Consider the following 13,871-nt stretch of genomic DNA (forward strand, 5'->3'; position numbering starts at 1 on the left):
AACAGATTACCTTTTCCAGCTCCACCAAGAAACTGTCAAGAGACTCATCTGACAGTTTCCCAACTTCAAACATGGTGACTGCATGACTTTTCAAGTTCTGAAACAACAAAACAAAACTGTCCTAATTCTCTAAGAGAAGGGAATGAATGGGCAAGCAAAAATTTTTATTAAACAAAAGTGTTCCTTATTCTCTAAACAATTAATATGTGTTTCTAAAATAAACAAAGCTGTATTATACTGAAGTCAAAATATTTTAGACCTTCTATATATTTGTTCTCGGCATAATAGATTGAACAATTTTGACATACTGGTGAAAGATTTCCCATCATTAAAAAGGCAGTGAGAGTGGAATCGAACAGGAAGGCAATACGCTTTGTGTGCCCACTAGACAGATTCAGGCTGCTCACACTGGCTGTGTCAGCTAATAAAGAACAACAAAAAAAGATTATGTTTGTTTTATTTAAATACAAAATCATCAAGTTTAAGTCATAAATATATTACAAGCCAGAACCCCCAAACCCTTAGATGTTATAGATTACAACAGAATTTTCTTGTCATTCCAACAGAATTTCCTTCTTATTACTAAAGTATTGATTAATTCAAATTTTAATTTTGAAGTTGATAACTTCGTGTTTATTAATATCCATAATACAGATTAGCTAAATAGCTTCTTTCTGAAGACGAGGCTGAAGAATTTTGAACCAAGCAATAGACACCACCTGTCCCACTTTATACCATGCAAAAAAGGATCAACACAATCTATGTGTTTCATCTGTTTCTAGACTCCTTTACAGCTTATGGCCCTCTATAAATAATTGATCCTAATGTATTAAGTTCACTGTTAGTGCTAACCTGGATCATCTTGACTGTTGGTATCTGTATCTGTGGCTGATGATCCAGCTTCCTGTATAGGACTTCTGTTTTCCCCACTGTCCCATGAAAGCAGCATCTTTTGAGGATCCAAAGTACTCCTATTAATGTGAATTAAAATCCACATCTATTGGTCACTGTAGCACTGAAGAAGTAGCTCTGCCTTCCAGTGCTAGTACTCTGTGCATAGGCAAGCCTGGTACATCGCTTTCAATACTTCCAAGTCCTAGACCAGTCCCGCTTGATGCCCTCAAAGTCCTGCCTTAGCTTTAACAGAAAAGCTTGTTTTGAAAATGTTGAGTTTTGAACAAGAGATCTGAAGATCAAACCATCACCTTTCAAGAAAAATCCAATGGAAAAATCTAATTTGATTTGGCCTGACAGTCCAAGTTAACATTAAAGAAAGCTCAGGCATAGTGGTTGTTTTAAATGGACCGATAAAAATTGGACTAAACAAAGTGCCTTACATTTCTTAAGTAATACAGCCTGGCTCTCCAGCTCAGAGAGCCTGCTGTTGATGAAGATTAACATCACATCCCCAGGATTTTATACAGACACAATATTTTTTTTCAGGCTGTCGCTGCCAGAACTACAATGCTACCTCACAGTAAGCAAACATCATGTGCACATTCACTGACAGCAGCACCACGAGACACTGTCTCTGTACTACCACAGTAGCTGTTGTTTCTGGCCCCAGGACATTTGAAGCAGACAAGTGTGCATTTGCTTTAGAGTGAGCGACTGTTTATTTAAAGGTCAAAAAGCCAACACTAAGTAAGAGCAATAGAAGTAGTACATTGAACTTACAGGGTAATTTACCACTCCTTATCCTCGGGTTACAGAGGTAATCAATTATTCTTCTCATTACATATATTAGAAAGTCAAATGAGATGACTTACTGCAGAAGTCAAAAGAAATCAACCAACAGCTCTATAATCATATTTAGGTTCTAGTTTTCTCTTTAATCAAAAAGGAGGTTTGTGCAAGAATGGAGACACTTACTTCAGTCTATTTACCGAAGGAACATTCTTCCACGATGGATGAAGATGATCCAGGTTTATTACTTGGCCTTTTTTATGTGCAAAGCCTAACCGACAATACATGGACACAGCATTCTGAAGAAACACACATAAATATAATAAGGAACTACAATATAAAACCCATCTATGAAGCCAGGTTAAAAGACTGAACTTTTTACATCAAGTAACAGATGTATTATCCATACATACCTTTACTAAAGATAAGTCAATCTCTAAAACATTTGCAAGCTAAAAAGCAAAAGCAAAGAATCAACAATCCAGAAAAAACAATCCAAAGTAATTATCACTTGTGAGTTTTTAGAGGTGTGGGGGGAAGGGATGTTGTTTTTAAAAACAACCTGTACTAGGAGGAACAATTTTGTCTTCACCAAAAGTAATGGAAAAAAGGGATGAAATCTCATAATTGTTCCACTTCAAAGCATACAAAAGAAATATGAGGTTGTGTTCCATTGTGCAATTTCTGGGATAATTATTTATATCAGAAGACAGGCAAAGAGGAAAATAAATCCCAGCTGTGTTTAACAGGTATTTTTCAGAAACTAATTCACAGAGTTTTGAGAACTGGACCTTATAAAAACATATTTCTCATATTAAAGTTATAAATACTTGTGTAAAAGTTATTTTCCTACTTTAAGCCAGCTCCCTGCATGTTTTCAATGTCAGAGAAAAATTCTTTTTTTTTTTTTTTTTAATCACATTAGCAAAACAGAACCAATCTGCTTAGAACAGAGAGAAAATAGACTCTATTCCAATTTCAATTGGAATAAAATAGCCTACATGTATAACCCTGTATAAATTCACTTCAAGTGATAGGGCTGCTTCACTGATTATCCATTTGGTATACATTTGGCTTGCAGAACGATAAGTTACATCCAAGATTAAAGAAACAAGTTGGATCTCAAATCTTCCAAACCTAATGATACATCTAAACAAAGCCAGTTGGTATTTATCCATCTCTCTTCCATAAGCATTTCACCAGTGTGCTTTGGACCCTTTCAGGTTTTCCTGTCTCCCTGACACAAGCTAAGTTTTACTTACCTCTGCCACATTAGTGTGCTCATCTATTGAAACAAATATCTTGTAGAGGAGAGTTTCAAAGTAATCACCTTGCACTCTGTTCATCACAAAACCTTCAAGTGGTGGCACTGAAAAGAATTACTTGCAAGATTACAATTTGGTCACTTCCATTTTCAATCTGCTTAAGAACAGAAAAATAAATTTACACTATTTCATTTTCATGATGCCTGTAATTTTGAGGTTTTCCCAGAGTTTCAAAAAATAAAAGCCTAAAGGTAGTTTATACAGTATTTACATTTAAAATTCTCCCATCACCTTGAGAAAAGTAAAAACTAAAGCTACTCTATCTTGCCTCAGCCTTGCAGACTCCAGCTCATCCTCTATAGATAATTCCCAGTCACCTGTCCCAAAAATTTCTAGGGAAAGGGCTGGCTTTGTAATGTGAATGGAGAGTAAATCTCGGTTCTGACTGAAAAAGAAGAAAAAGCTCCAGAGCTGAGAATCCCAAAGCTAGTATCTAAGCAGTAACTCTCTTGTACTTAGAGGACTTTTGCCTAACTGATCTCTACTACAGCAATGACAGGTACTTCTGCATGGCCAGCTTCCAGATCATTTAGGTCTCTGCAGATTACACTGAATTCAGAAACTCCTGAGACCTAGTATAGCATAATGAGTAGTTCAAAGGGCAGCCATGTGCTGTGTTAGTTTAAGCTCCTGTGTACCCAGCACATTAATTGGGGTGACAAGACTATGAAGGATGGAACTGATATCTATTAAAAAAGAAGAAAAAATAAGTTGCATCTCTCTAGAAGATAGGAGTCAAAACCCATGCCCTTTTGACAAGCCAATTACATTTCTTCATACTATTCTTCCTTTTCGTTACAGATATATGGGAGGGTACTTACTAAATCATGCCATAAATCTTTAAGAGTATCTCATTTTATGTAATTATGTATATGAAATAATATGAGAACTCAAATTGAAATAAATCCTATATACCATAAAGACAATGTTTTAATACACTTGAAAAACATTTGATTGGGAAAAATTCTCATAGCTCAGTGATTTGTTGAAGCAAACTCATGCACACAGACAAGCAGCTTCCAAGAAAGAAAATTACAGGATAAATGAAATTAATATAAGAAAAGACAGGTATTATACATTAAATTATTTACTTACCTGCTATACAGCTGTCATCAGATATCGGTACATCGAGGTAAATAAATCCTTTGTTATACAAGCCTTTACAAATAAAAGCACACCATTTTACAAAAAGCATTATCCAGGGTACTAATGATACAAGTCAACTTCCTCACCAGTCAACGCAGAATTAAAAACAACAACTTAATAGCCTCCACAGTAGAATATTACTTTGCAATGCATGAAACAATAAACCACATTTAACATTAAACATATGCCAACCTAAAACAGAGCTCTTTACTTGCCGCCTGGTGCAATACATTTGAAGCTCTACATCTACTTCTAGGACAATAGAGACCAAATAGAAAAGGGCACAGAAGAATGACCAGAGATTGAAGCAGCTGCATTTGACAGAAAGATCAGTATGTCTCTGCCTGAAAGTTAACTTGGCTTTCACTATCATCTCTGTACTGTCAAGAAGAATTTGATTAGTTTGACAGTGTTTTTACCCTGAACTAAGTTTGTCAGCTGAGGATGCTGGCCACATTTTGGTCCTGCCCTAACTCAGGCTGGAACTTGCACATTTTGTAGCGAGGGTAAGAACTAAATCATGTGAGTTCTGATGGTCCTCACACATCCTTCCCACACACGTCCTTCATGGAAAGTGTTTCATCCAACTACAAAAATAAATTCTGGAGCACTTCAGCACAAGGCATCAGCAAAGGTGCACCAGATACAGAGAGGCATGCATACAATAAAGGCAAGAATATGGTAGACTTTAAATGTCACTTTAGTCCCACATGAGACTAATTTGAGCACTCAGCATCTCATCTGAGCTCTGCAGAGTAGATAATCCAAAGAGAAATTTTTAAGGAAGAGCAAAACATTTCAGCGTAGTTATCTTAGCATTCTGTAACAGCGGTACTCTGATAATAAAGCATAAAGCTACATCACACAGTATACAATTGGCCCAATTTATTATCAGTTGCTTCTTTGATGTCACCCAACATCAGTCCATCTACACCATATTCAGTATAGCAGGGAGGAAGGCCACCAACAGTCCTCAGGTGAAATGTTATTAGACTCCTGAAGTTGAATTATCATGATGTTTCAACACACACGCACTTAGCCCATGGCACAGCTATAAACCACAGTAAAATTACGACCCCTCCAGTCAGTGCTTAAATAAGATGTCTGCAGTACACCAACAGTCAACCTGAGCTCATGCTGTCACAGTCGTTGTTGAGCACGAGCAATGACACATACTCCGATATGCAAACCTATGTGTATCAACAGACCTGCTTTAATGAATGAGGATGACATTACAAGCCATCATCCTGCTAAGGGTGCTTTACTGTGTGGCTCCTTCAGAGCTGAGATTCAGCTCTCACAGCTGATGCACTCTGACTTACCTTACCTTAAATGCCATCAGAGTTTGGACCAGCCAGCCCTCTTCTCCCTTAAAATCCTACCTTACTAACAGTCTATTACTTTTCCACTCAAGAATTAGGGACAGATTCTTCTAAACCTATTTGCCCACTAAGTTGTAAGCCTCTCCAACATAAGCAGCATCAGGCCATGTATAAAGATGATCACTAAGTATTTTCCAAATTCAAATTTTCTTAAACCCTGCACTGTTTCAGATCCACTTGAGCACCTACCTCACTTTTTCTACAGGTTTTGTTCCGTTTCACTAGCGGGCAGTAGAATTGCACCAAAATTTCTTAAGAAAAGCACAGTGCACAGATCTGATTGCTTGTAGTAAACCAAACATTTACAAGCAGAGCTCTCAAGGAAGAGAGTTTGTCAGTGAATTTGTCCTCTCTTAACTACCAGGATTTTTCTATATCTAGCACTTGTTATACTGAAACAAGGAGACACACATGCACACAACTTTTCAGCAACAGCTGCAGACCTCTGAGAAATAAGACAGCCTCTCAGGTTTAAGCCCCATTTAAGATGGTGTTCAAACAGTACTAAATTCCAAAAACTCTTCTTCTTTGAAGACTGAGCAGTGAATTTTTAGCATCTAGGATTACTAACGCTGACATTTTCTTTTCTAGTTTCTCCCATCCTTCCCCTCTACCCACTACACAATCTTTACTGTCATGTTCTACAGGAGAAATTTGTTGAATCATTTTAAACAGTAACAGAGCAACAGTTGCCAAAGACTTACTATTAAACCATTTACAAGACAGAGACTGCAGTCTGTACAAGCTCTTGAATATTTTCCTCCACACCCTCTTTATGCTTCAGCTGTCTACATCCCTTTTATTACTAGCTTTCAGACACTAGTCTCAAAATTTACTGAGCAAGATCTACAAACAGAAAAGCCACATTGATTAAACACTTACTGTGAACTACATTGAAGTCTAGCGAACCAGCAAGCTGAGGACCTGAATCAATTATCTTATCAATAGCAGATTTCTCAGATGTAGTACAAATCTAGGTAAAAGAAATTATGTTAGATTGTTACCTCTTATATTGTGATATTAATTATGACCAATTTGAAACTAAAACTTTTTTTATTGTATTATTTCAGATGCATAGACTCATTTCTGCAACAATGTTCTTAATCAAAATGCTTGCACTGAGGAAGAGTTCACTGGAGTTCTTGTTAAAGTCTGAAATCTTTACTCTTGCCCCTGCCCAAAGTTATACATGCTCAAGGAACAATATTTAATTGGACAAATTTCAGGCATTTGGCAAGTAAAGTCCACTGTAAAATACATGTTTGCTCTTTAAAGCTTCTGAACTGAGTGTTCAGCTACACAACTGGAAGCATTTTAGGAAGAGGTCAATTCCAGTTTCAGAGTAATTTGCTTCAGGTAACTATTTTGAGTTGAAGGGATGTCAGAATATCTGTCTAGAAATAATCAGTGTCCAAGATATTCCCTGCAGTAGCCAAACAAAAAATTCCACCATGGCTTTAAATATGTTCCAAACTAAACAAAAAACTTACATAGAAGGAATTAAACAGAGAGCATACGTCAAATGACTAGCTGACCTTCAATGTGAAGAGTTTGGCAATTTCTTGTAGGCAGAAACTGGGAGAAGGGAAGTAGAATGGGGATGAAGCATTTAGTGACCTTGTAAGTCAGCACAAAAGATTTTCATGTGCAAACAAGGAAAAGTAAGGAGACATGAGGAGGAGAAATGAAGAAAATACATATCAAAAAAGTCCACTAATATTCATAATTATAATGAAGATGAAGATTCATTCAAAACTGAGTTGTCAGGGCTTAAATATGAAATTTAAGAAAACACATTGTCACTTGTTCCCTACAAATTAAAAGAACACACATCAGCTACAACAGATTGGCTGATGCGTAATAACCTCAGCACTACCTGATGGTATGCAACCCAAGAAGCACAAAGAAGGAAGAGGGCAGAATATGCCAAAGAAAACAATATGTAATTTCCATTAGCTCCAATCTCTATTGCCATAAAAAAAATTATTATAAATTTGTAATACAGTCTTTGTTTAGAAGATACAAAGCAAAGCCCCTGTTTTCAGAGACTCTCAGTATTTAACCAAAATTAAAGATTTAAAATATATTAAAGTACCTTGATGTCATCCTCTGTGATGTAGCCAGACTGCACAACCCACCAAGCCTCTATAGCAATCTCCACAGGTTTCACAGGTAACAGATCACGAGCAGTTTTCCTTCTGAAAAATTTCTGCAGTGGTACAGTCCATTTGAGATAGTAATAAGTAGCATCTCACATGTGCAAAGAGATGTTATTATTTCCCTTTACTTTATATAAGCTGATGGTTAAGTACATTTTAGTACCTTATATTCACAGACTGAACACGCATAAATATATTATTAACCTTGCCATTTAGTAAAAGTACATACTTGTTCAGAAACAAATGTGTTCTCCCCTCCCTCAAATCGGACGAAAATGGGAAGAAAAAAATTATTTACATATGCTATTCTTAAATGCTCACATAAATCTGTATCATGTGTTCACTTATTAAAACCACACTACTCAAATACACTAGAATCAACTCCAAATTTAAAGTATTTATGACACTTTCGGCTGTGAAGATGCAAGACAGCACAGCAAATGAGGTATACAAATAGAGTATTTTAAAGGAAAAATTCAACGGTCTTAAAAAGCACTGACTAAAGACAAGAAGTAGACCACATTCACATTAGCATTAGACCACAGCACATTAGCATGGTGCTGTGAAAGCGCAGTAAATTTCAGTTCAAGAAAGAAAAGATAAATGTTATTGTTTATTTACACACCTAACTTTCTCCTCTTCCATTCTATAGCCATGACAATTTGGTTTGTTCTATCAACTTCAGTCTCTCAATATTTTGAAAAATACACTTTTGTTTAAAGGAGCAACGTGATCCTACTGAAGCCACACTTAGAAGTTTTCTGAAGAAAGGAAGGAGCTGTTTCAAACTGAAGGGCCTAGTCATATCAACAGTAACTACAATGTTTTCACAGGAGCACATGTTCACATGCACATACAAGGATGTTTGTTCAGACTCATCAATGCAGTCTTAGAGAGCAACATACACACCATAAAAATTTACAGCTACTTGAAGGATTGTCCCAGAATTAAATCTGTTCTCAACTGCACCCATAGCAATATGGAATAATTCTTCCAGAACCAATAGCATTATTCCACGCTTCTAGTGGCCAGGAGACACCTTTGGTGCCCCAGACCAAACATAGTTCTGAAAATATAAGTAAGAGAGATGTAGAGCTGAATACGTCCTTGTTTGCTTTATTTTGATTTAAAATTAAAAATCTCTTTAGTAAGTTCAAAAAAACCCCAAATTAGTTAGCAATACACTATGTTACATTCGGTTAGCCATACTATTCAATTAATAAGACCCATGAAATTTTTCCATTCTTCATTTCCCATCAAAAAAGATACATATGGGCAGTGGGTATGGAGGGAGGGGAAATTAAAGACAAACTTACTTTTGAAGACCTACATTGGTTCATTAGATCTATATACTGATTTCTTCCTATACCAAGAAGTCTCAGACCTGAAAAATAAGTAAGTTTTTATTTCTCTTAGGGTTTAAGCTGAAGATGCATAAAACAGTCCTGAAAGACTCAGACCTACTTCTAAAATAATAGTTGTGATTATTCTTTCTTCCCCAAATAAAAGGATATCTATGGAGCTAAATACAGCTCTATCTGATGGATTCTGTTTCCAGATACACATGGTCCTCTCTCCCCATTTTTTCTTTTTTTTAACTTCTACGGAATAAACAAACAAAAAAAAAAAAACAAAAAAACCACACAGCAACACATCCCATATTTCTCAAGTCGCAGGGTAGCATGGAATAATCCAACTCCTTCCCCTCCCAGCCTCACATCAACATGTAATAACTCTGATTCCAATTAACAGGACTAAGGCTGTACCAGGTTTTTGCTGATAGGGATCCTCATCCCCACCTGCCCAACAAAACTCTCACCATGCATTAGATTAGAACTCTGGAAACTAAAAATTAAAGCACAAAAGGCTACATAAGCCTCTAAGGAAGATGATTAAATTCTAGTTGAGTTAAAATGAATCAGAATTTAATTCTATAATCTCTAGCCTTCAACCCGTGAGGAATTATGAAAAGACACTGGAAAACTATTCATGGGGTTTAGCTCATGTTCTCTCTCAGTTTTAAGTCCAGCTTTCTAGTTTGACACTAGTTTTTAATATAAAATGATAACAAAGATGTTTAACTTAATTATAACTGTCACCAACCTGCAGCTGCTGCTAAAATAACAGAAGTGCTTTGGGGGGGAAGGGGAAGACTTTCCGCTCTTCATACTCCCAAATAACATTGGATTTCCAACAAGCTACACAGTGCTGAGGAAAAAAGCTTTTCCTTAGCCATTTTCCCAATGGGAATATGACATAGGGGTGAATTAAAGTTAACTGAAGTTACCCTCTTTTGAGACTGTTTTCAAAAATTGCAAACTACTCCTCACCTGACTTCACATCATTCTTAAAGAACTACATAAAATCATACCAAAGATGAGGAAAGAAGCTTTTAATTATTAACAACACCTCAGTTTCAGGTTTGATTAACACTCTCCCCACGGCAGCAGTCTGAGCTTTCCTCTACAAGACCTCTCAGTAGGGCATCACTCTCGATCTGTTCTCCTTCATCCAGTTCAATGGAAGAGGCCACACTTTTGCTGGAGGATTGATTTTCTGCTCTCATCTCAGGCATCATCCCCTAATCTCCCCCTCTCATTCCCACACCAGTCTAACATAAAGCAGGATAAAACATTTGGCGCAGCTAGAAGTGTCGCAAGACACTGGCTTCTCTTTTCTCTCAGGGCTGGTATATCATTCCTTATTCTATACTGATTCACAGGAGGGCCGACAGCCTTCCAGTGTCCTCCCAAAGCTTTCTGACCACTACATACCAAAAACGCACTAGGAAAGGCTCAGCAGCTCAGCTTGCTGATGCACAAAGGCCAGTTAGACTTTCCGCCCAGAAGTCCAAACAAGCAGGAATGCCATACAAGCAAGGACAGAAGTTGTACAAGGTTTTCTACTGTATCTCTTTGTACTCAAATTGTTCTAATTCCAGTGCCAACCATATGGACAGAGGTCTGCATGGAGAGCATGCTCTCCTTAAAAGCACTATCTAAATGGTTCTACGCCTTCACACACTTATCTTCAAGCAAACAGACACCCTACAAATCTTTTTTCAGAAGCTCCATATTTTCAACTCATTGAAAGCAGTAGTGCAACTAGATAATACTTACAATCAGCAGCAGTAAAGTTGGGTAATGAATCATAGCTTTTTTCACTGTTCATTATATCCTTAAGAGACAAGAAAACTTGGTTAAAACAAGAAAGTTATTCTTTCAGAAAGGGAGGTCCATTTCATATAAGCCAACATTAAAAGCTGAGCCTATTTGCATTTTCTTTAAATTTGAAATAAAAATAGAAATCTATTAAAATCAGTTAACTATCAAACTGGACAATTACTTGAGTAATCACTACACAAGAAGCTATATACACAAAAATGATACTTGGGTCAAATATAAGTTTTAAGAAGAAAAATGTGGACTGACAGTACAAAGATGAAATTTTTTATCTGTCTTCACACAAGAAAAAACAGCACAAGAAACAGCTAATAATATTAACACAAACTGGTTGTTAATTTATTCTACATAACACTGTCTGCAGTCATTATACACAGGAAATAAAAAAAAAGACAGCTACGATACCCAATGAAAGAAGGTTGCCAGAGCACTTACAGAAAACAGAACCAAGTAAATTCTCATAGAAAGGATCTGCTTCAAGCTTTTGAAAAAGCTTCTAATGAAGTGCTCTTTTTGAAAAAGAACAAAATGCAAAAAATCAGTTCAAATGTGGTGTTTTCTAAAAATGGAAATTCTACTTGCTTTATTAATCAAACAGAAGAAGATATTTCTTGTACAAAGAGTTTGAAGTGAAGAGTCACAGATCTCAAAATGTCAAAAGAGAAAGACTGCCCTAAGAGTGAATCCCACCCAGCTCTATATGACAAATTCTGGTTCTGGAAAGGTTTATGGGGACAGAGGGGGGGAAAAAAATGCAGGTACAAGTAGTTCTCCAGAAACTTTCCTTACTGAGGCTCATTATCAGACTCTACCCAAAAGCAAACGATCACACGACAGTGCCTAGCAAGCGTTACAGAGCCATCACCGACGTTCCTAGGACAGAATACAACTTATCTTGCTGCAGTTTTGTACTCACCTCCATTATGCCTGTATAATATGAAAACGGTGTTACCCTCAGACCTTTTACCATGATGTCAGACAAATGATAAGGGTACAACATGAGATGATCTCGACTGTATTTTAACAGATCTTCATAATATTTGCGCTCATCTTTCTTGACATGCTTAACTACAGGAAAAGGGAAGGAAAAATGTTAGACTGTTCTATCAAATTTGAGTAAAGAAGTATTTTAAAAACACAGCAACAAAAGAGGATTAAAAACAGTACAATGGCAACTGACAGAAAACTAAAAACAAAATAAAGGAGTGGTGCAGGGCACTCAGCATCCAGGGATTTCTACATATGATACAAGTACTCAGGGCCTTAAAGGATCACACTAGGACAGAGCAAGTTTATTTCACAGGTTATCAGGGAGTGACCCACTGAGACAAATCTCGTGCAGGCACTGGAAAATTATCTTTTAATTAGTGGAACTGCCATCTACTGTGGAAAGAGGAATGGATGCAGTCAGTGCAAAGTAAATGGGAACTCTACAAACAAGTCATAGCCAATAACTCATACAAGTCAGGGTGTCTGTCTGCAACTCATCTAGTGACACGCTTTGTTTTATTAGGACCTGTTAACAGAGGACATGACTAACTTTTTTGAATGGGGCAGCTTAACTACTAGAAACTCAGCAATGACTGCAGTAGGAATTCAGTTCTATCTTCCAACTCAGTAATCCTAAAAAGTACTTTCTTAGAGAAGCTGCTAAATGAACTCAACATTGAGATTTTTCTTGATGAAAAGACTTTTCTTGACAAAGAATCAGGTAGCAATTAGAAGTTACATCGCTTTTTCACTCACCTAAGTTATTCCGGTATCGTAACTGATTGCGGATGCTGTAGAGCACAACCTGCCTTTCATATTCCCTCTGAGAGTTTCCAAGACCCTTGAAAACATAAAAGCCTTTTAGCTGACATGCATAAAACTCCTTTTAGTTAAACCACTGCAAAGTATCTTATAAGGAAACATGTGTGGACACTTGTCATTATTTAGGGAGTTCCCCAATTCATTACACTGATAATATCTTCAGAGGTCAAGAGTAGGTGTAAAAGGTCAAGAGTATCTTTAGTTAAACAGGTCCATCCACACAAGATGTGGATTTAAAAAGCAATTTTTAGATTTTTTTTTTCTAGTACCATTTTGATCAAAAAGAGAACATCTAAGCTTCAAATGAAAGGTTGTAAACCTTCTTTTTAATGATATAAAGCATCAAGCATTATACAAAGCATTCAGCATTTGCAGTGTCTCGCAGCCGTGAAGAACTGGCCCAAATTGCGTAGCAGAAACACAGAATTGTGAATGACATGAAGTTTCAACTGTAGCATAACTGGGGAATCTGACAATCTTATACTGTACAAAAAAAATTGAACAATTCAATTGTAGCTTCACACAAGTGGGCAATCAAGTGATCTTAAGTCACAAGACTAAGGCATAAGTGCAGTATGTTACTTGACCATCATGAAGCAAAAAACAAAAAAAACAAAAACAAAAAAGCACACTTTAGTTGAGATTTTGGAAGTCTTATTTCAAAAAAACTCTCCCCTCAAAATTCTTCATATTATTCTTTTACTTTGTATCTGCTAAGAAGTGAGACTTTTTTTCCTGGTTCCCTCAACCGATGTTCATAATAAAAGAAAAAACTTGGATACAAGGGTACTACTTCACTGCATATATGGGATAAACATTAGAGCAAGTAAGTTGACCCATATGCTCCAGAATCATGTATTAGAAAAGAAACACTTGGCATCACAGAGTCTGTAATTGATTAAATATCCAAAGAGGGCTCCAAGGAAAAGAAGAGAAGAGAAGAGAGAGGAGAAGAGAAGAGAGAGGAGAAGAGAAGAGAGAGGAGAAGAGAAGAGAGAGGAGAAGAGAAGAGAAGAGAGAGGAGAAGAGAAGAGAAGAGAGGAGAAGAGAAGAGAAGAGAGGAGAAGAGAAGAGAAGAGAGGAGAAGAGAAGAGAAGAGAGGAGAAGAGAAGAGAAGAGAAGAGAAGAGAAGAGAAGAGAAGAGAAGAGAAGAGAAGAGAAGAGAAGAGAAGAGAGAGA

The 13,871-nt window shown here is 36.8% G+C and overlaps 1 protein-coding gene across 4 annotated transcripts in view; it reads right to left on the reverse strand.

The window, feature by feature from the left end:
• Window positions 1-13,871, reverse strand: part of FAM91A1 (family with sequence similarity 91 member A1) — a 30,785-nt gene that overhangs the window by 14,875 nt on the left and 2,039 nt on the right. For all 4 annotated transcript variants that reach the window (XM_067290183.1, XM_067290182.1, XM_067290181.1 and 1 more), the window contains exons 2-14: window positions 12,627-12,711; window positions 11,797-11,948; window positions 10,818-10,875; window positions 9,015-9,082; window positions 7,635-7,748; window positions 6,422-6,512; window positions 4,107-4,169; window positions 2,949-3,055; window positions 2,100-2,138; window positions 1,873-1,985; window positions 853-971; window positions 309-421; window positions 11-97 (exon numbers count right to left, since the gene is read on the reverse strand). In XM_067290183.1, coding sequence (XP_067146284.1) covers window positions 11-97; window positions 309-421; window positions 853-971; window positions 1,873-1,985; window positions 2,100-2,138; window positions 2,949-3,055; window positions 4,107-4,169; window positions 6,422-6,512; window positions 7,635-7,748; window positions 9,015-9,082; window positions 10,818-10,875; window positions 11,797-11,948; window positions 12,627-12,711 — 1,209 coding nt within the window. The remainder of the gene's footprint in view (window positions 1-10; window positions 98-308; window positions 422-852; window positions 972-1,872; window positions 1,986-2,099; window positions 2,139-2,948; window positions 3,056-4,106; window positions 4,170-6,421; window positions 6,513-7,634; window positions 7,749-9,014; window positions 9,083-10,817; window positions 10,876-11,796; window positions 11,949-12,626; window positions 12,712-13,871) is intronic.

Source organism: Apteryx mantelli, chromosome 2 (assembly GCF_036417845.1).
Source record: "Apteryx mantelli isolate bAptMan1 chromosome 2, bAptMan1.hap1, whole genome shotgun sequence".
Taxonomy (NCBI): domain Eukaryota; kingdom Metazoa; phylum Chordata; class Aves; order Apterygiformes; family Apterygidae; genus Apteryx; species Apteryx mantelli.